This window comes from Diadema antillarum, unplaced genomic scaffold, assembly GCF_040938485.1.
Source record: "Diadema antillarum isolate AM-2024a unplaced genomic scaffold, OU_Dant_1.0 seq00000847_RagTag, whole genome shotgun sequence".
Taxonomy (NCBI): Eukaryota; Metazoa; Echinodermata; class Echinoidea; order Diadematoida; family Diadematidae; genus Diadema; species Diadema antillarum.
Window position 1 is genome coordinate 2,101,404 of NW_027271721.1, and position 24,940 is coordinate 2,126,343.

At 36.3% G+C, this 24,940-nt stretch overlaps 1 protein-coding gene across 1 annotated transcript in view; it reads left to right on the plus strand.

Moving 5' to 3' along the window:
* Positions 1 to 24,940, plus strand: part of LOC139740334 (dTDP-4-dehydro-6-deoxy-D-allose reductase-like) — a 47,235-nt gene that overhangs the window by 17,310 nt on the left and 4,985 nt on the right. Inside the window, exons 3-10 of the mRNA XM_071650928.1 lie at positions 11,321 to 11,377; positions 15,406 to 15,454; positions 17,425 to 17,516; positions 19,400 to 19,513; positions 20,056 to 20,147; positions 21,121 to 21,182; positions 22,277 to 22,329; positions 24,605 to 24,731. Of these exons, the coding sequence (XP_071507029.1) occupies positions 11,321 to 11,377; positions 15,406 to 15,454; positions 17,425 to 17,516; positions 19,400 to 19,513; positions 20,056 to 20,147; positions 21,121 to 21,182; positions 22,277 to 22,329; positions 24,605 to 24,731 (646 nt within the window). The remainder of the gene's footprint in view (positions 1 to 11,320; positions 11,378 to 15,405; positions 15,455 to 17,424; positions 17,517 to 19,399; positions 19,514 to 20,055; positions 20,148 to 21,120; positions 21,183 to 22,276; positions 22,330 to 24,604; positions 24,732 to 24,940) is intronic.

A 24,940-nucleotide genomic window follows, 5' to 3' on the forward strand; every position in this document is an offset into this window, starting at 1 on the left:
GTAAATCATGGTTCAAGGTGTTTTCTAGTTTATTTGTGCTTGATGATGGTCATATAAATTGTAATCTGAATAGTTTGGGCTCTAAAATATGTTTGTGTGGTGGCAGAGCATCTTTCACTTTTGCTGGTAAAATGTGCATTCTTTGGATGTATTTTCCATGATACATATCCCTGCAGGCATCAAATGTGTAATTGGTGGAACTGCATGTTTTATTGACAAGCCATAATATACAGATATGGACTGCTTTTTGGGACAATGTTGATACTATTGCCCTGCAGGAGGGATCTCAACTCCATCCATGCTATGACCCAAGGAGTTTGCTTAGAGAGTCATAACATGGAGATGAAGTAATATCAACAAAGCCCCAAATAAAACAGTCAATAGCTGTTTTAGCCGTGTCGTGCTCATGCGCCTGCAGAAGCTAGCAGAGCGTGTCTACCCAGAGTCCCAATGTGGCTTCCATGCAGAACGCTCAACAGTGGACATGATCTTCTCCCTCCGCCAACTGCAGGACAAATGCAGAGAACAGCAAAAGTCCTTGTATGCCGCCTTCGTCAAACTGACTAAAGCAATTGACCAGGTGAGCAGGGAAGGGCTCTTCAACATCCTGCTGATAATTGGATGTCCTCCGAAACTACACAGAATAATTGGATCTTTTCATGACGACATAAGCGCAACTGTACAGTATGAGGGCAACATTTCCGAGCCCTTTGATGTCAAGAGTGGTGTGAAACAAGGCTGTGTCCTTGCGCCCACCCTCTTCAGCATCTTCTTCTCCATAGTACTAAAGAATGCCTGTGGGACCTCAACTGAAGGGGTATACCTACATACCAGATCAGACGGTAGACTGTTCAACCTTGCAAGACTGAGAGCGAAGACTAAGATACGCGAAGTCTTTATCGGAGACCTGCTATTTGCTGACGACGCAGCAGTTACATCACACACTGAGCAGGGTCTCCAGTGTCTCGTGGACAGACTCTCTCAAGCTTGCAAAGACTTCGGTCTCACCATCAGCTTGAAAAAGACCAATGTTTTGGGCCAAGATGTTGACACTCCACCTGTCGTCACTATTGACAAATAAGCTGGATGTTGTCCCCAAGTTCACCTACCTTGGTTCCACAATCAGCGAAAATCTATCCCTCGATGCTGAAATCAACTGTCGCATTGGGATGGCAGCGACTACACTTGGCCGACTGATGACACGAGTCTGGAAGAATCCCAAGCTAACGATAACAACAAAGATGGCAGTGTACAATGCATGTGTCATTGGTACACTCCTCTACGGAAGTGAAGCGTGGACCACATATGCCAGACATGAGCGGAAGCTGAATAGCTTCCATCTCCGCAGCCTGCGGCGCATCCTTGGCATAAACTGGACCGACAAAGTGCCAAATACCAAGGTCCTTGAGCATGCTGGCCTCCCCACCATGTACACGCTGCTAAGAAAACACAGATTGCGTTGGCTCGGGCATGTGCGCCGGATGGACGATGGCCGCATACCAAAAGACATCCTCTACGGTGAGCTCGCCTCTGGCAAAAGATCTATCGACCTCCCCCAGTTGAGGTATAAGGATGCTTGGAAGCGTGACCTGAAAGCCCTGGACATTGATACCAACAGTTGGAAGGACATATCAGCAGGCCACAACAGATGGCGCAGTTACGCTTCAGAGGCAACTCAAAGCAGGTGAAGCAAGGATCCTGAGCCTTGCAGATGAAAAGAGAGCCAGACGGAAAACGCAAGCACGCGGAGAAAACCCTGCGACTACCCACACTTGTCACAGATGTGGTAGAGACTGCCATTCGCGAATTGGACTTGTGAGCCACAGCCGACGTTGTGGCACCAGTGGAAGGATTATCACCAAAACTTGACAACTCCTAGAGCGCATTACCCATGGTCAACACTGACCGACGGAGGCCATAGCATAACCGTAACTGTTTTATATAAATAGAAGCAGTCTATATCTGTTTTATATACTGGTACCAAACTTTACTTGGTCAATCATGAACAGACCAGCCAGTTCACACATCAGGTGCTACTACAGACATTTGCATTGTGATCGCATTGGTCACTTGTCGCACTAGGGAAGCCAGGTGTTTACAGTACATGTACACATGTCCTCATACTGTCCAAATACATACCAAAAAGAGGACAGTATAGTGCTATGAGGGCCATTTAGCACTATAAGGGCAGTTCGGGTACTATGAGACAGCAGGCAATTGTTGAATTTGACACTGCGATGAACGAAAAGTGTCACAGTCAGTGTTGTGATAAGTCTTGAGAGGAAGTAAAATGCTTAGCAGACTGTCTCTCCCACCACCACAAGTTCATGTTACAGGGATGAGTTATGAAATATTTCATGCTGATTTTTATGCAGAGACAATAAGGAAAACTTTGCAGGAAGCTTCAGTGGTTGTGTTTGGACAGTCGCTGAGACTGAGAGGCAAAATTATGTGCAGAAAGAGCGTGATGGGATGGAGGAATCAATGAGGGAGGCAGGGATCACCAGGATATGTGGATGCTGAAGACATAATGGGCTTAAGTTGTCATGGAGATACAACACTGGCAAAAAGTCTCCTGCTTCTTCTTTCGTATGAAATATACAATCTTAAAGACAGCCAATCCCTTTTGCATGCAAATTTTTGAAAGATTGGTGAGAACACTTAGGTATTGAAGAAACACTATTTGGAAACCTCCTGTAAATTTTGAACTCAAGAGGGTCTTTATTTGTTTCATTAAATTAACCGTTAAGATTTGAATAATTTTTGCGAACTTCGCAAAAATTACAAATCGAAATACTAGTCTAGTTTTACAGACCTGTGTGATGCACTTAGTTGTACATGTAGTTCATGTAAATGGTGTGTTGTTATTTGCCATTGATAACAGAGTAAGAGAAGCTAGTGAATTCTTCTTTTCTGACAGCTTTAACATGCATATCTGTTGTTCGAAGTATAAGTATCATATTACAACCACAGGAGGATTAATGGATGCAGCTGTGCCTAGTACACAGAATACGTTACGGTGAGCGTTTGGTGCATTATTTGAATTTTAACGGCTAACGACCTTCAAATATCACAGAAATGTTATAGATTTACAATAGTCTTGTCATTCTGGTGTATCATGTTCTGTGCTGTTTGGGAAGGAATGCAAAAGGGAAGGGCCATCTTTAAGGGGCAGGTCTATTAATGTGTATACTGTAAAACCAGAAATGTTCGCAATGCATTTTGATTAATTTGACAGGGACCTTTGTTGTATTAATGCATGTATTTCTACACTGTAAATGGCAAATGTGCAATGCCATGTAATATAACATTGCAGCTTTCATTATACACACCATACACCATAGTGTTGAAACTCCCGCCAAGCTAAACCAGTGGTCTGGTACCAGCAACCAAAACTGGTCACCTTATACCAGCATCTCATCGCACCAAGTGGTAAAGTAATGCATACAGCAGGATGAATAACCACTCATGTGAAGGAAATCTGCATATAGGAGCTTTATGTGTATCCATGCATTATATGTATGTCTCCATTGGGACGAGGCAGAACATATCAAACAACCTTTTACGAGCTATGAGGAAAGTCTCAGTATGAAAATTAACACTAGTTTAACGTTTCATTATTCTCTGACATGACTCAGTAATCTCTGAGGAAGAATTGTCACAAACTGTTGCTCCCAATCCAGCCCTTAAGTTCACCTCTCAAGTAATACAATGATAGAGAACTAGACATCATCTAATATCTATAATAACATAAATTTTGTATCAGTAGCTAGGGTGTTGGTGCATTGTGAAAAAGAGTATTGCATGTTATGCTTGTCAGAGTTTGAATTCCATGATGATTAAAGGACATATTCATGTTTCTTGTGGAAGGCAGAGTATACATTCTTGTACACAACTTGGAAATTAGTTGGCATATCAAAAGTGTACAGATTTTATAAAGCATCAAACAGTGCGTCACTTTAATTTCAAAGCCGACACAAAAGGGACCAAATCAGTGAATTCAGAATGAAGTAAGACATCTTTCAGTCAGGGACTAGGGTTGCCCTGATAGCTGCTTCCTCCAAGATGATGATGAGGAGGATGCCTGGGAAACGGTTCGGCTGCCATGCAAACCTGTTTCATCAACCAGGATGGAGAAGAGTGCTTGGTGGAATACAGTTAGCCTTTCTTCAAGTCTGTTAGACACATTTGCCTCTCAGAATAGATAACACCCTTGGTTTATGTGGTAGTATTTTTCCCTTTCTATCAAGCTTTTCTATTTTTTCTCTTGATATGATTTCACTTTTGATTGTAATTAGCATAATGAAATGGAATAGGATCTGACAAGAATATGTAAATTGTGATGGATTTTTTTTTTCTTGGAGGAGATACATAAGTGGTGAGACTTGGGGATTAGTGCCTCATGAGTAAGAAATGAGTCAGTTTGAGCAAAGATGGAATAGCAGCATATCATTTCAGAGCATATAATAGTGAATAAACTCAAACTATCAGGGAAACATTATTTCTATGAATTATAACTATCAAGTAAGATGCAATGTTCACATTTTGAGAATTTGGTTGTAAATCATGAACTGTTGAACAATTTATGTACATATATATGCATAAATAGACTAATGCACCATACCCTTCCAATTGATAGCTGTAGGCTAAATTAAAGCTTTGAGTGGTCAGAAACTTCGGTCTGGTCATTATATAATGCCTATTTACTATTCTGACCAGCATAACTAATCAAAGTGTACTATGAGAGTAAGACAGCAAAACTGTTGCAGGCTGATTAAACTGGGGGCACTATAACAATTAATACCTACCAGGAGATTTAGCATGGAAAGATGTGCTATGAAGTAAAAGACTCAATCCACTCCTCACACAAACACACACACACACACACACACACACACACACACACACACACACACACACACACACACACAAAACACATACAAACAGCAAACAAGCAAACAAACAAATGTAGCAACAATTGATGTTTAATGCAAACTGAATTCCAATTATTGAAAAGTGTCTCTTGGTACAGGTTAATAGAATAGCTGTATACTACATTAGAATGGAGGAAAGATCCTTATATTTGAGTACCAAAAGGGTATGTTAGTAAACCCGTCTATTGCCCATCCATTTGACTTATTCCTCTGTGAGATTTTGTTCCTCCTGGCACAAGTAGGTATGTAACATAGTTACATAATTATTTTCAACTTTCTGGAATTTATAGAGGTAATCCTAATAACTTTTTTCTCTGTGTATGATTATGCATGCCTGGATGAAGCATGACAATCACTGTTTTTACTGTCTAATTAGTGTTTTCCCCACATCATATTAACCTTGCCCTATCATACTGCAATAGTGATAGTAGTGGTAATAATAGTAATGATAGTAATGATAGTAATAATGATGCTAAAAATTATGACTTCAAGACCATGTCAACCCCCAATCCAATGTTGATTTTTATCTGTTCATCATTATAATTTTTTTTAAATTTCATTTGTTTATGTATTTATTACTATCATTATTATTATTAGTAGTTTTTTTGTCTTTGTTTTTTGTGTTTGTTTGTTTGTTTGTTTGTTTGTTTTTTGCACATAAGATTGTCCCAGACAGCATTGTGTTAGCTTCAATTCTTAAAATGAAAAACAAACTTTTGGCTTTATGAAATGATTGTGGTCAAAGCACTTTTGTGTGGTGTCAACAAGACCACATTGAAGACTATTATAGACAATGGTTAAAAAAAGTATTGGTGTGGAAGAGAGCTGTTGTGGGGTGCAGTACATCCTCATGAATATGCACTTTGAAAATAGGATATTTTGAGGGAAAGCTTTTGGAAAATATAGAACATGGAATATTGGAAAATTCAGCATGAATTTATTCACGTCATTTCCCCATAGCTCCACTCACACCTTGTGTATGCAGTGACATTAGTTTGTCTGCTTATGGATATCAGTGATCCAAGCTGAATAATCCACCTGATGGGTTCAGCTGGCGATGGTTTATATCACACTATGTTCATGCATTCATACAGCCACATCATGGAGTATCAGCGTACCACCTACTCAAGTTCTCTCCAGAGAAGCCACACATATATGGATACAAAGAAACTTTGCTCTTTAGAATGAAACAAAAAATTAAATAGCTTGTGCCTAATTTCAGATGAATCCTATTCATAGTTTTTGATAAAACAAAAGAAAATGCCCCTGACTGTCCATGTATTTATGGTAAATGGATGCCTTGGTATCTCTTGAGATGATTGTTTTTCTCCATCATATATATTCTTAGTTCCTCTTGGTTTTAATTTGAGCAATATAGCAGTTTTGTTGAAAGATTACACACTGACTCATCATTATCTGGTCTTATGAACTCATCTGACATTCAGGTTCGACACAAGATGAGGGAGACAGCCTTTAAAATAATTTTTCCTGTGCATACTATCTGTGTTTGTGTGTGTGTTTGTGTGTGCGTTTGTGTGTGTTTGTGTGTGTGTGTGTGTGTGTGTGTGTGTGTGTGTGTGTGTGTGTGTGTACACACAAGGTTGCACTGGTTCTTAGTGCACTGTGTTCAATCCTTGAAAGACCCCAGACGGGCCATGTCGTCGGCTAATCTATTTTGAGAGGGAGGGATGGTTGATTATGGAAACAGGGTGCTTAGGGGTGAAGGTGGAAATGATGTCAGGGGAGAATACCGGGGAAAGCATCTTCCCCGTATCCACATGGAGGTTTCGTGCTGTGGATGCCACCCATGTGCAATATCGTAGACAGTCTGAGCGTGATTGGATTGTATTAAAAAAGTACGTCAATCAATTGACTGGCAACTAACTAGCAGGTAGAAATCTGTAATGTAGGCTTACTTTGTTTGTGGAAGACCCAGATGATTTAAAAAGATATTTTATGACAAGGATTGGTACAAGAACACATTGTCGGCTCAGGAGCAGAAGGGCGTTATCATTTTTTTATTCATTTTTTTTTGGGGGGGGGTGATATTGAGTAACAGATGTCACATTGTAGAGCTTTATCTTCTGTGCAGATAGTGTCAATTTTAAATTATTTTCATTTTCAGTACAATATTAAAAATTAAAACTGCAAGAGCACTATTTTACCAAATATTTGGAACAATGCTTGTAAATCTACCCACTGTTGATTTAGAAAAGTAAACTTGTTAATTATTACATGAACATTGATTGTATCATTTTTACTTATGCTCAAATCTTACAATGCAGTAGCACCCTTCTCGTTCTCAACTGACAATGTCTTGATAAGTACAATTTCGTTCTGATGATCAATACCCCAGTTTTGGAATGCCAATCATGTATCTTAATAGGAATTTATGAATTTATTGATTTTTATGCCAGGTGGGTAACCATTTTAATGATTTGACACAAAAATGGGTAAGAGGGAGTAGACAGCAAAGCAATTTGGTTGTCAAAAGCTTGCTAAAGCATGTGTTACATGGTCTGTCTTGTTAGCACAGGAAAAGTCTGATTTTACTTTATTTTGTACTGTCGTTTTCCTGAATCTTAATACGCTGTCAGTCCACCCATAAGAAGGTGCAAAAAGTGTAAACAAATGTCTGCTAAGATCTTAATTAAATGCAATGAAACACTCTCTTTGACATTAATATCTGTTTATGAGAGGTGTCTAGTGTTTGAGACTATCCAGATGTATTAATATTCTAAAGGCATGTAAAACACCCCACAACATTATACTGCTTGCTGTATCATGTCAAATTGTAACGTGGTGGGACAGTAATGAGTGTACTGAATCAAATGACCTTTCAATTAATCGATGAATCAGATATTGATATCAATACCAGTACCAGTACTTACCAGTACCATTGTCTCAAATACAGACGAATATGTGTTGGTCAATTTGTGTTGATATTGCCATTGAGAAAATGTTTGTTAAAGGCAACGCATTTAGAGAACTTACTTTCAGTTGTCACATGTGAGCAAAGGACTTTCAATAATTTTTGCATCAGACATAAATGCAAAAATGTATCAAAATACAGCCTTGTAGGAGTCTTAAGCTCCAGCATGAGGCGACAGATTAATTCTGCCACCGGCATTCTAATACCCCACCCATTGCCTGGATAGTTTTTTGTCTCTGGAGTGAATAATGTAATAATGCTGTCACGCTGAGTGAGAAACTGAGCATGAAGGGAGGGAAAGACAGAAAATTGTTAACTGTCAAAGACATGTCACTGCCAAAGAGAATATATTCAATATTCTGTCTCCCTGGATGTCTGTCCTACCTCATAGTAGATTTAATTGTCCTGTAGAGCAGATATGGCATATTGTGTTTTGTATGGACAATGTACCGATGTAGACACTGGTGAGATATTTTTGATTTGAGTATCAAAATGAATGATATTCAACCCTCTGAAATGATGGGGGTTGTTTTTAATATGGTGTATAGTTTGTAATTATATTTTATAGTTTTTGTTTGTTTGTTTATTTATGTGTTTGGTTCAGATGCTTCCGCGTTCTGAATAAAAGAGGGAATATTAAGATGCAGAATCAAGTCATTTTCAAATGTAATTTATTTGTTCGAATGAATGGTTAGTTGTTTTTTTCATCGGAATGAGTGGTTAGTGGGTATATTTGTTTTTAAGAATGAGTGGCTAGATAATTGAAAACAAATGATGTAGCACAGCAATGCAGAATTTTAGTGCAGTACTGACCAGTGTAATACAGTGAGCATACAATGTATTTATTACTATGCCAAGCTAACAATAATAATGTAATACAGTGCACAATCCCAGTTTGTGAGTATACATATAAAGATATAGATCTTTAATAATTACATGCTACCAATCCTACAGATTTATAAAAACAAAACATTATAGAGAAACTTTAAGACTCCATGACTTTGTAATTTTAGACACAACTCTTATCAATCAATCAATCAATCAATCATAGTTTATTTCCAATCATCGAAAATCAAAAAACATAGTACAAAGTATACATGTGATGAAATAATATTGTTCAAACGTTTGCAAAAGATTCATGTAATATGTATACGAGACAAATGATAGAACAACATATAACATGTACAATATTTAGGAAAAACCTTTACCATTCCCTTTTATCTGATTTGCTTTATCCAAGCCAGCTTAGATATGGCTGGTGTGGAATTGTGCTTTAATTGATTGGTTGTGTGAAACCTGGATCATGTGACCCCAAAGGTAGTTCAAACATCTGTAATGGCAGAATAATCAGCTGTTTTCTCTTCCCTGTCATTGAAATGACAGAACTACAACACCAATTACTGAGTCTGAGGTTTGAGTTTTATTAGTATGGTGTGTGCCTTGAGAAGACAATTAACTGATATAATTAACTGGTTGCAGACTAGTCCCGTACGTACTTGGGCAGATGTGTATTAAAAATGCATACTAGAGAAAATTAAGCTCGTCCTCAATGGGTTAATCCAGGTGAAGGATCATTAAATAACACTTCTGAAGAGTATGGGCAACTGGATAGAATAATGTCAGCTGTAATAAGATGGACTATGGCTAATTACCATGCTATTAGTAAAGAACAATTTAAAAATTCCATTCACCGATAGGTAGTGTGTACAAGAACCTAATTAACAAAGAGGTGATTTCGAGTGCAATTAAGGCACAGTGTCTGTGCTGTGAAAGTGCGTCAAAGATGCTAGCATTAGTGGGAAGGGCTATGGTATTGTGATTAGGCGGTGTCTTTGTGATATGTGTGTAGTGATGCAATACAAATTGGTTTACACTTTATTATTTTGCAGATTATTTCAGATGTTAAGAAAATAGAAAAAAAAAAGAAGCAAGATTGGCCGAAGAACTGTGAAAAATTCCAATTCCATTATTTTCAGTCAAAACAGTGACAGCTTCTTCAAAATTTGCACAATACCTCGTGGGATGATGTAATAATTTAATTAAAGAATATTAGTAATGTATTCATGTTTCAGAATGCGTGTTATGATTTGAACCTGCCAGAAATGAGTTTCTGAAATGAGTTTGTTACTTAAAACTTCACTCTCCTGTTGGCTTGCAAAAAAAAAAAAAAAAAAAAAAAAAAAATGGTACTAGTGCGGTTTATGAAATGGTTTTCAGCTATGATTTTTTCATTAGAAGACTATAAGCAAAACAAAGGATTGCTCTTGAATTACTTGATTTTTAAGAAATGCTTCAAAATCACAAACCTTGGGAAGGAGTCATTGTTGTTTGCCCGGGAGAACGATGCAAACGCACGTGATTCAAGGAGGTTGTGCCCTGGAGAACGACACAAATGCTGGCAAGGCCCATAAGTATAATGCGCGCCTCATGATCACATCATTCTCCTGGGCGCATCTTCCTTAAATCGCGCGTGTTCGTGTCGTTCTTCCGGGCACATAATGTTATATCTAATAGTGACCTCAATAATGGGTAGGATGCACCATTTCCTCAGCTTGGACACAGCAATGCATTATGATATCAGTGAGAATTCTTCCATAAGAATGTGCATAATCATATTTCTTCTGTGGTTGTGGTAGAAATACAAATCAGATACTGTAACACACGATACTTTTGCGAATTGGAGCCGACGGCCTTTTTCGCAGCATGAAATTTTCGCGAGTTGCCTCTAACATTCAGTGCATATACTGTAAAAGTGGATATTTTCGCGTGACTAATTTTTCGCACTTGGCCGGGTAAGGAGAGTTTCGCATGTTTTTAATTCCGCGGAATCAAGACATCATGCACATGACCATATGGCAGGCAAAAATATTCGCGTGCTTTTATTTTCGCGCTAGTTTCTGGTTGCGCGAAATGCGCAAAAATTTCAACACCGCGAAAATGTCCACTTTCACAGTAGTGTAGACAAGAACTTTTGTGTGCATTTTAATTTCGCAAATCTTGGCTCTTGCAAAATTGAAATGCATGCGAATATTCTTTATTTTACAGTACTGGTGATTTGCCCCTTTAAATTGTTGGCTGCAGGGGATGATTGACTCCAGTCGTGCCATTGTTGTTCCTTTTGTTTCTCAAGAGAAGCTGTCCAGCCATTCCTGCTGGCATGTACCACAGCTGCTTGCTATTGAAATTTTATAGTAAATTTTGCTAGTTTTGATTTATTTGTATGATGACAGGAAGCCATGAATATAATTTCCATGTGGCCACTCAAAGTACTGCAAGCAAACCTAAACTCTCTGAAGGGTTACAGGAAAATGAATGAGCCTTTTCCCTTAAAAGGCATGTTGGGAGCCTTGCCCATATGCCCATCCAGGGAAGTGGGGGAAATATTGTTAGGAATACCCAGCCCACTGCTGCATTTTGTTTAATTGTGGTGTTTTTATGATATTCTTCGTTTCAGATCAGAGTTGCAGACAAGACTCCGCCTGAAATGGCATGGATGAACAGCAGACATAAGGTGAGAATGGATCACAAGTCTCATGAATATTCATGAGATCAGTCAGCTGCTACCGCTAACTAGAATGAAAGGGAGGGGGTAAAAGTGTGAAGAGTTTGTAATGCCCCCTCATTACTAAGGGTCTGTAATTTTCAAGCTTTTGTCAAAGAGAAAATTTTGATATTCTGATGAAAGCAGGATTCCGTTTATGAAGGCATAATGTTCGAATATTATAGCAGAAAATTTCAAGGAGAGTTTTTTTTTTTTTTTACTTTGTGTGCAAAATTTCTTCCTAAATACTGCAATGGAGCATTTGAGTGATGATGCTTCGAAATACATTTTAGAATTAAACGTAGGTATATAGCCAACAAATGCTATGCTTCAAAGAAAAATACTTCCATTTCTTTTGGAAAATGAGGAAGAAGAGATTGCTGCTTTCACAAACTTTGCCAAATGATGATGTTTACTAATATTGAGCAGTTAATAAGGTACAATAGTGATAGTGTGGATGTGTCGTGGGGGGGGGGGGGGGAGAGGGGAATTTATAATTGAACGAGGAAGGAAGGATGTTTGAAGTTGATGTGGCTAAATTGGTGAGGCGTCCAGAATGTTATTACAACAAATATATTCCGTTTTCTTTCCATTTCCTTTTGCTTTTCTTTTTGAGGAAGGAACAGACTATGGTGGGATGCATTAGGGTGGTCCTTCATTGATTCCTTCTTTTATGTTTCAATACTTATCAGCTGAGCTAAATATGATTTATTAAATTATGTTATCACAAGGATGATGAAGACTGTGGAATGAACAGTGCACCACAATAAATTCAATGCAGGTCATGAATTGAGTTCTCCAAAACATGATCATGCAGTGACTTCAAACTGAATTGTGCAAAGATTTATGTGCATGCAACATCAGTAAATAATTAGTTGACTGAACAGTTCTATATATATTATTATTCATGATAGACTGGGAATAAGTACCCTTGCAATCCCATTTCACAGATAATCATGCATGTATGGTTCAGAGAAACCTGTTTCCAATATTGTTCATTGCACAAAAAGCTGATTTTCCATTACTGCTGGATAAGAAATTTGACTTAAGATGAGATGTAAGCAAGAACATTTATATTAAAATCTTCTGTATAAATCTCCAATGACTCACATTTGAAGGGGAAAAAAAGAAAGTGTTAATTGTGCAATTAAGCATTTTACCTTAGGTATTCAGGTCTCGGTATAATTCCTCTCCATGTGAAGTTTGCAGTAAAACAAGGAATGTTTGCATGCATTGTAATTTGGCTAGAGCGAAGATTTGCGAAATTAAAATGCACACAAAAGTTCTTGTGTACAGTATATGCATTGAATGGCAGAAGCAATTCATGAAAATTTCATGCCACAAAGAAGGCCATTGTCTCCAATTTGTGAAAATTTCTTGCCATGAAAATATCTTGCTTTACAGTATACAGAACAAAATAATCCAAAATGAAATGAGGAAGTAGAAGCTTCAGTGAAACCAGACAGAAAGGCAAGAAATGGTAGAATATCAGAATTATTATATTTCATTAAAATGGTAATATTGGTCAAAATCACATTTGAAAATTAGCTAATATAATGATGTCTGCAGTTTACCAGTCTCCCTTTGAATTGAGTGCAAAGAATATAAAAATCATGTTATATCAGTGGTTTAAAACTACAAATATTTCTCATTTGAATAAGTCATTGCTACAAAGTCATTAAAACTTTGACACAGTTTGCTGCTAATGATTTAAATCAAAAATTAAAATCTGAGGGAAAATTTTTGTGCCGGCAAAGGGATGAAATCACAGTTAATTATCAGTGGTTCAATAAATTCTGTTCTCAATATTTAATAGCTTGATCTTCCTTGAAACTGGACATATTTCACTGTTTTTACTGTAGACTTGCTGGAAATTGAACAAAACAAAGTTTTTTTTTTTTTATAGGTGCAATTACAGTTGCCATGACAACGTCATGTTCTGAAGTACTTGCCTCTCCTAAAGATTCTGAAACCATTTTCATAAGCTGTTCTTTGTGACCTCACTTTGAACTTCTTAAAGCCCACAAATCCCCCACGCAGTATTACTGCATCATGATTGTCCCAGGGGCTGAATGGATAGCAAATGTTAATCATATGCATGCTTTCCCATTTTGTGTGGTTTCGCCATATTTTGTTGTTGTTGAATTTGTATAATCTTTGTTCATGATAGATGAGTAGGGAAATGTACTCAGAACCATGTAATAAAATGTGAGTGCGTGGGATAACATACTCTGGTGGTATGCAATATGATACGCATGTTTACTTCTAAAGTAATAATCTTGTAATGTGATATTCTTCAGTATTCTCATTTTGCCATAAATATTTGTGTATTTCCAGGGAAAATGTGATTGTCATTGTGTTTTGTATGGAAGAAAAATTTTAGTTAAGAACTAAAGGCTGAAGTTCAAAACCTTATTTTTCCAGAAAGAGGAAGCTGTGTTTAAAACTATCCAAGAGATAGGATTTGATATTAGTGGTCATATGATGTGTTCCTGTAGCTGTCGTACATTGTAAGCTGCCATGATAAATAAATGAATAAATAAATAAATAAATAGATAAATAGATAAGTAAATAAAGAAATAAATAAATCTCTATATAAATAAGTACACTCAGCAAAAAAAGAAAGTAAACACTTTTTCAGGTTTATATTTCTCATAGAACATTTGGCTAAATTAAGTTAATGTATTATATACCATATTAAAGGTAATTTAATTGGCTATCAGCCTGGTGGGTCAATAAAAAGGGAAGGTTTATGCATGAGTGCACACCTTTGTTTTACTCTTCCATGGCACAAAAGTAAAAATTGCAAAAATGAACAAGTTGTCATTCATGCGTAAGTGCTCTTCCATAGAACAATATGAACAAAAGAAAAATTCAACACAATTAGATACATGGATTAAGTCGCAAAAAAAACCTTAAATCTCTATAACATCTTTGAAGCCAAAAATTTAAAGACAGGCCAAAAATAAGGAGAAAAAGGAAGAATCTTGAGTCAAACCCAAATTCAAATGAAATAAGAGAAGAAGCAATATTAACAAAAATGGTAGAAATTTCAATTTGTTTTCAAATTAGGAAAATTGTAAATGATATTTGGTTCAGAAATTTATCTCATGAATCCTTAAATTACGAAATAAAAAGCTTGAAATAAAGGAATTTTGTTTATTTAATCATCTTTATGCCATTACTCCCTATGTCGTTTGAAGTTTAAGCTGACAGAAAATTCTTATTTTCCCCCTTTAGTTAGCCCACTTTTTGTTTGAGGTTATAACAAGATAAAGAGAACAAAAACTTGTTTTTGCTATATCATTCTTATCTCTCATTGTGTTCAACTGGCTTTTTGTTGTCATTGTTTTCTTGAAGTGCATTTCCAAATGAAAGACAACATGTCAAATGTTGCAATTTTTACTTTTGTACCTTGAAGGGCAAAAATGAATGTGTTCACTCATGCGTAAAGTTTCCCTTTGTATTAACCCACTAGCTTGATAGCCAATTAAATTACCTTTGATATGGTGTATAATACATTGATCATCATCAAAATTTTCTATGAAAAATATGAATTCGAAAAAGTGTTTACTTTCTTTTTTTCTGAGTGTAGATTAAATAAATAAATGAGTAAATAAATAAATAGATAAATAAATAAATAAATAAATAACAGTTATTCAGTTCTGTATGAAGAAGTCTAATGTTCCATCAAAATCATAATTTTGTGGAAAATTACCGCAGCACCAGTTGATGACCTTAACTCTTGTACATTTCGCTCACAAATTGACACTTGATTATACACATATGATATCTTTCTAGTTACAGAGAGTCAGTTTTGTGAGGTTAAAAAAAAATAGAAGAATCGAATTAAAGTATCATTACTCTATCAATAATCATGTCCGTAACATCAAAGAGTTCACTAATAGTGACCATCTGAACATGCCCTTTAAGAGCAAAGTAAGGTATAATGCGATTCACACAAGGCAGCAATTTATCTTTGTGGTTTCCTATTACAGGAAGTATTTAAAAGTGTGGATTTCGTCTCTGCCAATCTGAAAAACCAAGGTAAGTATGGAAGTGGGGAAAAAGGTACATTATTTAACTCACCTAGGTAGTATTGTCACCAGCTGGACTGTGTGGTGTGTAACATGTGCTGCTGTGTGTAGTCTCTCATTCAGGCTGTTACTTGAATTGCTATCATACCTAAATTCTCATATGTGACCGTGCACCTCAAAACGAACATAAAGTCGCACACACAGATTTTGCGTGAGGACTGAAAATAAGTGAAATGGGTCAACCTAGCCGAACTTGACTTTTTCATATTTTCTGAAAGAGCGGGTCTTCTTTGACATTATGCTAAAATTTGGTATCATAAAACGGGCGGGAAAGTGTGTTTTTTAGCAGTTTATCTCGAACATTTTTGGTAGAATAGTGTGATTAGGTGTGTCTTTAGAATCCCTTTTTCATTTCTGAAAAACCTTGTCCACACTCTTCACTTTCAACTCTAATAACTTTTGAAAGGATAGTGCTACTGCTTTGAAAGTTGGCATTGATTATGGACAAAATGTGTTAATGAGGCATGCTTAATTTCAGTTTAATCTGATAATCTCTTCATTGTTGTCACTCTGGTGGTTTACTCCCTGTTTTTTGTCCCATTCATCGCACAGCCAGCAGGGTTTGGTAAAGATTAAGCGCTTGAATAGACACTGTACTTCAGAGCCTCTTTTCTCAGTTCACACTTTTCCTGAGTTTGTGCTTTCTTTCCAATATTTAGATAGGTTAGGAGAGTCCATTTGATTTGAGTTATACATCATTTTAAAGCTTAAAGTCTGTTCTTTCAGAATATGGTCTTAACTAAAAATTCATGTCTGGCGACTTTTTGTTTGTTTTGAGGTGCAGTGTCACATATGTGATTCTGTATACATTCATTTACTGTAAAAGTGGAAATATTCGCAGTGTTGAAATTTTCGTGTATTTCGCACAACCAGACACTAGCGCGAAAATAAAAGCACCAGAATATTTTTGCTCGCCATATGTTCCAGTTGTTGAGGTCTTCATTCCGCGGAATTAAAAACATGGGAAACTCTTTTTACTCAGCTGAGTGCGAAAATTAGTCACGTGAAAACATCCACTTTTACAGTAATGAATGCTTACATTGAAATATAAACTGTGGACATTTTATGTGAAATTAACTTGTAATCCTGCAAAGCATCGAAATATTCTACATTCTCTCATTACTAGTATCATAAAACAGCAGGGAAAGGTTTTTAGTCACCTATGAGAGAGGAGAGAGAAAGGAAGAGAGTGTGGGGGAGAGGATGCAGAGAGGGAAAGAGAGGATATACTTGTATACGTTCACTCTCTACTTCCTCATTCTCTTCATATTATTAAGGAGATGTATGATTTGCATGATTGTATTTATAGCTCCAGCTTTCAGACTCAGAGAAAATTTGGTATTAGCATACTATTAGCTAGGGCAATTCGGTGCGGTGTATGTTGGTAATGAAAGCTGATCTTGTCAGGAGACAGGCCAGTGTATGACTCATAATGAGGGAGGATTTCTATGTATATGTCTCTTCTGCCATATTTCAGTCCTCGTTCATGTCTGTATGTGTGATATTATGTCGCATTATCTTTCGCACCCTGTAATTTTTCTTTTACATGGTGAACATTATATCTGTAAAATGCATATGCTGCTAATTCTACGTGCCGACAATTTATATACTGCTCTCTTTTTTTCTCTGTCTTTCTTTTCCTTCTTTATCAAGTACTTGTCATTTCATTATAGAACTGAATAAAGATGATGTGCCCTTTGAAAAATGTGGATGTATGAGCTCAATTTTAAGTCAGTTTAAGACTTCAATTTTAGCATATAAGGATATAACTCTTGTGGAATTAAAAAGCGATAAAAACTTCATGGTACAGCTATTGAATTGTGGTTGTGAAATTTCCAAATACTTGAAATGCCAGGCATGTTTTTTAAATGGCATCTTTAAAGAAGCTCATGTTTGTCCCATGGTGTATTTCTGTCACAGCGTCTGTGAAATCTGCATTCTCCGATGGTGATGACTCATTTGATATTGTCGTCAATCTAGCGGCGGAGACTCAGTGCGGGAGGACAGAGGAGGTACAGTATGTCAAAGGGTGCACGACAGGAGGGGCTATTTCACGCATAATTACATGTAGCAAAGCTGGGTATGTTTGGGCCAGTTCCCCGTACATGAACCTGCACTGTCGCAGCTTTCACATATTTCTAGTTTTTAAATGTTTTTCAACTTCTGCAAAATGATAATAGATGATATTGATTAATATAAAGGAAAGAAACAGACATTTGATTCACATTCATCAATTTTTTAAAGAATGCATACCCTAGAGTTTTACTTCAGTTTCCAACAGCCGTATAAAGATTAGAAATCTCCAGGAAAAGGCCTCAAAATGAATTGCTTATATTTTCAGCTTTATTATTCAGTTGTGCATTGAAGTTTAAATAAAATTGGATTCTATATTTTTCTCTATAATAATGCCAGCATTATCTGAGTTTCATGTCCCTTTATTGCTATATATCTCAATGTTTTTGAAAGTTTGTTTCATGAAGAAAAAATGTATTATGCTGCTTATTTTGCTAGATTTATGTATTTTATGTGAGTGCTTCAGAATTTTTGTGAACTTATGTAAGGCCTGCACCACAGATCATGGACTTTTGTCAATTTTTCACAAATTACTCTGGCTCCACATTTGAAAAAATTGGCCTGTTAGGAATGGGTTTGCCTTTATTTTTCGAAAAACAACTACAATTGCTAAAAGACGGTTTACTGTCTTTCTCCTTGTTCTATCAAGTATTGCCTGATTTACAGAATAAGGCAGTCTGATCATATGTACAGACATTAAAAATTTCCTTTAAAAAAAAAAAACCAAGTCAATGTACTTGATGTGCTAGCAGAGATAGTCTCTGTCTGTACTGATGCTTTATGATTATGATGTGCACATGGCATTCTGTGAACTCAGAGAAAGCTGCATAAAACCTGGTAACAATTTGAGTAAGTACTAAAAAGTAGCATGTTGTTTGAATCTCTTGATTTGATTTATTCTGGGAGTAAAGTTTATCAAATCGCCCTGTTGAGAGCCTATTCCTAACTGAGCTGAAAATGTCGTAACTGGTGTGGCTTTCACTTACTTTTAAAGAGAGAGAGTGATCAAATCACCATGAAAATGCTTAGGAGTTTGTGAGTCTTTTGATATCATCTTACCGACTTTTAAACTAAAGTAAAGGTGAATTAAAAAAAAAAAAGCACCACTACTATCAAAGTTTATATGCTCTATAATGAATTGCCCTAGGTAAATGCTCTGAAAAGTGATTTTATTAGATAAGAAATAAATATAGAAGAAAGGCAACATCTGGTATTTTCATATCAAGCAGTCTGAAATGCTCAGTGTCTTCATGTCTCCTGGGTTTGTTCAAGCTTGAGACAATTTTCATGTGGATATTTATTAGTTTGAATACAATATATAAGTTTGTTATGAAAATCTAAAATTATCTGTAGAATGCTCTTCCCAACAGCCAAACTGTTATGATATGTCCTCAAATTTGATTTCTATGTTTGGTACGCCCCCTTTTGAATGAGATACCTTTTGGGTAAAATTGATTCTTGATATTTTTTTTTCCTATTCCTAAAAACTTGTTTATTAGTTTAAGAGATGATGCCAACCTCTCCAATGTATATTCTAGATTTCCAGGTGAAAATACCTAGCATCCTAGTACCTAGCTACCTAGAAATTTTCAGTTGTTTTGTTCAAGGGAAACATTTTTGTTTCTCTGTTTAAGATGACAAATAAGTTTTTGTACCCAGAGACCCAGATTTGAAAGGATATATATTTGGTTTCCATCAGAGAGATTAAGGGTGTGAACAATCTAAAAAGATTTCATACACTAACTTTAGATGACAACAAAGAAGTATTTTACATCTTACAGGTGATGTCTTTTGTTTTTTTCTTCCACGTCTCTATGGGCAGATTTATGAAGAAGGCATCGTGAAGCTAAGCCTGAATTGTGCCAGGGAAGCTGCGAGCAGAAACGTCAAAAAGTACATTGAGATATCAACAGGGCAGGTGTATTCTTCAGACAAGGTAAAGACTGAAGAAGTCTGCTTAACTCTGTGATTGCCAGTGATGATCTGTATTTATGCGAAGTATACAGCATTTTGATAAGACATGTCTGGAAGGGTTATGTTATATCAGCAGTTTAGTGTGACGGGAAGTGTCCCATTGGCACAAATCTTTTGTCTACTTAAGTATGGTATTGATACATTGTGAGTACCGGTATTAAAATCCCCGCAATTTGATCAGTATCTATCATTGCTGAGTTGATTAATGTAATTTGATATTGTTGTTGTGCTCAGGCATTTTTAATATGTCAGGATATGGCTTCAAAATCTGCATTTCCTTGTCTGTAGTCCGACTCACTCTCGATACTGTATACAGTTTGTGACTTGTGTTGGTTGAAACTAATCTTACACGCATACACGTTTCACTTTCACCTCTATCTGTGATGAGGAAAAGTATGCAGTTTATTAGTGGAAGTATCCTTGTTTATTTTGTGTCAAATCCAGCTTTGAATTCAAGTTTTAATGGTCTTTGTCTCATTTTTGTGATAAAAACAAAAACCGCAGAAAGCCAGCAGTGAAGAAGGCAAAGTTTCTCCCTGGACAGGCATTGCCAAGTGTAAGCTACAGGTAGAAGAACATCTCAAAGAAATCAATGGGTGAGAAGCCTTCACAGATAATGATGAGAATGTCAATATTAATAAAGATAATAGTAATAATGATAATAATACATGACATCATGATAATGATGATGATGATGATGATAATAATAACAATGAATACAATGATAATAGTGATAATAATAATTATGATGATGATGATGATAATAATAATAATGATAATAATAATAAGGATAATAATAATAAGGATAATAATAAGGATAATAATAATCATCATCATCATCATAATCATAATCATAATAATAATAATAACAGTGACAATATTGACAATACATCTCATTAACCCAGGGTAGCCTCTTCAAATATTAGCATTGTGCTTTTACTTCCGGACAATACCTGTTGACATAACATTGTCCAGTAAGGTCCAAAATTGAACTTGCATTTACTAGCAATGAAAACTTTTTGTCGCCATTGGGAAATATTCTGTTGTTTTGCTGACAGCAGTAAGTGGGTCATTCCTTCCACCATTAAGGCCAAATTTCAGGAAGACTTGAAAAAGGTAATTTTAGTCTATTTTTGATAATATCTAACTATCCATAGTAACCAAGTGAAAGGTACAGTATAAACAGTGCTACATCATGTGCCCCCTGAAGCTATGTAAACTGATCATTTTTTTTTTTTCACTGTTGAGTGCAGTGTGAAATTGTGGCACGCCAACATGTGACTGGTATTAGCAGGTGGCATGAATTTAAAGTGAACAAAATATCTTGAAATATTTGTCTGACTATCTTTACTTACATGCTGTAATTACAAAGTGCAAAATGCAGGAAAGTTTCCATGATGCTATTTAAGTCCGCATGTGCAGAATGTCATATGGATCAGAAATGTCTATGCTCGTTTAATACAAATATTGGTCTTGAATGCATGTGTGTAATTTCATGCCTCTGACCGCAAGATATGTTTGAAGTAAGTGTTGTGAATGATAAGTCCTAATAATTCTCTTTCTTTTCAGGTTGAATTACTGCATCCTCAGACCAGCTACTGTATATGGGCTTGGAGACAAATATGGACTAAGTAAGTTTTTTAGTGAAATTCCTCAAGAAATAATAATAATGATATTATTTTATTTTAAGGCTCTCTTCAAGTATGAGGTTGTCCTAAATAGTCAAGAGAACATTCAGGCAAAGTCAGACAAGTCATGTGACATTGATTGTCATTTGAAAGTCGATCAACCGTGTCACATTGAGGTCTCTTAATAGAATCTCAGAGTGACAATTTTTATCTCATCTCTGTGATGTCACTGGTGGCATTCTGTGTTTATGGTCAAAATAGGAGGTTTGTGTAAATGTGTGTAAAGGGAACAACTTCCTCTCTCGGATGATGTGTAGTGATATGACACCCAGTACTTTAAGGAAATGTGTAAAGTAGTCTCATTTTATCCACAGATTGTAAAATGAGGGAGCAATTTACAAGCAACATTAAAGTTGTGCATCCAGAGACAACTCACTCTGAAGCTTGTTGAAGGACCTCTTCAACTATTCATAGATACACTTGTATCTGTCATAATTTCATAGCTTTTGAATCCAATCAAAACTTTGTCTGATCTTGTACTCTTGTGCCATGTTATCATGTCCTCGTGGAACAAATATTCATCTTAAGTGATTTTTTTTAAAATTGTGTGTGTGTATGTGTGAAAACGATTACACTCCTGTCACTAGTAATGTTTTAGCAAGATATGTGTTAATGTCTTGATTACAGCAGATATATATATATATTTTTTTTTTTTTTTGGGGGGGGGGGGGTCATAAACAGGTATGTGTGCATGTATACATATACCAACTAGTTGTTGTTTCAGTCAGTTCTTTAGTTTGGACAAGGACTGATTTTACCTTTGAGTTTTCTTTTGTTTGTTTGTTTGTTTTGTTTTAACCTTTTTGTGCCTGAATGTTGGTAACATACCAAATTATTTGACACTGTAATTTTGTTCTTGTTCTTTATTTTGATTTACCTGGTGTAAGGATGAAATTTGTCATCAATGTAGTGAGGCATAATCCTTTGTTTCTTTATTTTTCAATGTAGATACATTAAAAAGAAATCTTCAGATACCAAAGTTTTGTGTTAGGTATATGAATGAATATATTTGATTTTATTCTTTCCTCTTTCTTTAGCTCCAAGACTAATAATTGGTGCAGTCTACAGACAGCTGGGAGAGAAAATGGAGGTATTAAAAATTATTTCAACAACTCTTTCATGAGATTTTTAGCTTGATCACTGGCAGGACAAGTAAATGTGATCTTATTCATGTCAGCTCCTATTGGAGGAAATTGGTGGCTGAGGAGGAGAATAGCAGACATCATGTTGGACATCAAGAGAATAATCATAATAATGATACAATAATACCTATAAATTTCTAAAGCACAGAACCTATACAGATATACTCTACTGCACTGCAACAGCTTGTAATGTACTTGACATAGTACGCTGTTAATATCTAATTGAAGGGGTAATCTTCTCTTTTTTGATTTGAGATGATGTGATTCTCATTTGTAGTGGAGATTAATTTCAGTTTGGGTGCTGCACATGCATATCAGCTTTATCCAAATGTTATTTCTGTTTTGCGCGATATGATACTGATGAATCTTTAGAGCTACAGAGGTTGGGGTATGCTTACAAGATGCAAGTTTCAACAGTTTTAACAATGTGACTAGAATTGATAGAAGGGAAGAAATTAAAATGGGCATCAAAAATTGACAGAGATTACTGAAAACATTTGTAGATTGGGACAGAAAATGCATGGACACATACATATACTTTAGAGGGACAGTTCACTGTATGCAAGTCACATTTCATGGTGTGTGGTGTGTTTTTAATATTTATTTTGTGAATTGACTGATGTGGGTGAAATGGCAAACAAAATTGCGATGTATAATGTCCCCCAAGGTCAGAAATCACTAACTTTGCTCTTTAGAAAGGGATTTTACTTATTTTTTTTTTTATTTTGTGACTGTGGTTTTCAAAGAGATTCAAGTACTGACAGACTTGTCTTACAATATCCAGTGCAGGAAATATTATGCGTGTAAAACTTGTGGTGTGTGCAGTATATCAGGTAATACTTGAATGGAAACTAGAAGGGAAGCGGGATAAAGGAGGAATAAATGCAGTCTACTCATTATCCTGACAAAGAAGAAGAACACAAAAGTTAAATGAAAGTGAAAGTATGCTAATAAGAGATGAAAGTGACCTATCACAGATATCCCTGTAGCAATAATACTGAATAGATAGGTAGTTATTAATTTGATAGAAGTTTTGTGTTTGACTGTACATATCAGAAGTGAGATGTGAACTAGTATATTGATTTGAAATTACCAAGCACCACTCACAGATCAAATAGAAGAAGGAAACGGACATTATGTAAAGTACTATACCTGGTCTTGTGAGCTCATGAGTTGACTTACCGCAGACTCTGTTTGCTGCGTTGTTGATACAGTATCCATTGTCTCCCTTGACCTGGTATGTGGTACTTACAGCAACAGCAGCAACAACAACATCATTAACAACAACAACAACAACAACAACGACAACGACAACGACAACGACGACAACAACAACAACAACAACAACAACAACAACAACAACTAGCAACAACTACAACAGCCAACAACCAACAACCAACAACCAACAACAACAACAAATCCATTCCTTTAGCTGCATTTCCTGAGGTTTATATCAGCTTGAATAGATGGAGTGCATTCAGACAAAGAGTGGTAGAAATCTCACTAAAATCAGACATAGAATAAGAAAGTGCTAGTAGTCACAATCAAGCATGCAAATTGGATAAACTGATGATGTCATCAGTATCACTGCCCAACATCCCCCATTCACTGGCATGCTAATCTCACTTAATATCTACCAGTAGATGAAGTAAAAAACAAAAATAAACAAACAGTCATATCCTTGGGATCAGAAGATTATGTAGTTAAAGTAATATAACAATAATGCCTAAATTGATAACCCAGAATAGGACATTATATTTAGAATGTTTTCATATAAATACAAACGAGAAAGAGTTGCTAGACAGTGACATCATTGTGGGGGATTATCTGCCACTGCAGATTTTAACTTTTCTGTGGGATAATGAGAAACCCCCTATGAAATATGAAAGAATGTATGATTCTATGGGGAATTCAGAGTTTATTTGATGAAATTTTGTTTTGAAATGGCTGAAATATCCAAAAACAAAGCAGTTCTAGTGGAAGATGGATCCCACCTATTATTATGTGATACAACCTTAGCTCCCTCTACTGTTTGAATTTGAATCCTGTCGGCATTAGGCTCTTTCAATCATTATTCTCTGCACACGTGATCAGTGTGTACCACTACCAGATTGCTTGATCAGGGAGGCTGACCTTTCACCTTCCTGGATTATCAAAGGGAGGGAAAATATTTGATATATTACAACATGTCTCTCTGCTCTTTACGTGTGCCCCTCCCGACAGCTCCTGTGGAGTGCAGACCTGAACATGAGCACGGTCCACGTGGACGACCTCTGCCGGGCCATCTGGCATGTATCACAGCTCGAGGGAAGTGGAGAGGTCTATAATGTGGTCGACAAATCTCACTCGAGTAAGTATCAGACGTTGAAGGGGAAACTCAATATCATAATCTAGCCGATTTAGAAAAGGAAAGAGAATAGGAAAGGAAGACTCAGATGTCAAAGGAATAGAGCTGAATGTTTCGTGAAAACTAGGCTGAACATTTGTAACGAAAGTCTCTAGAGAGCATATTTTGCGTGCAATTTGCAACCCAATAACCTACAGCATTGGATGCCATGT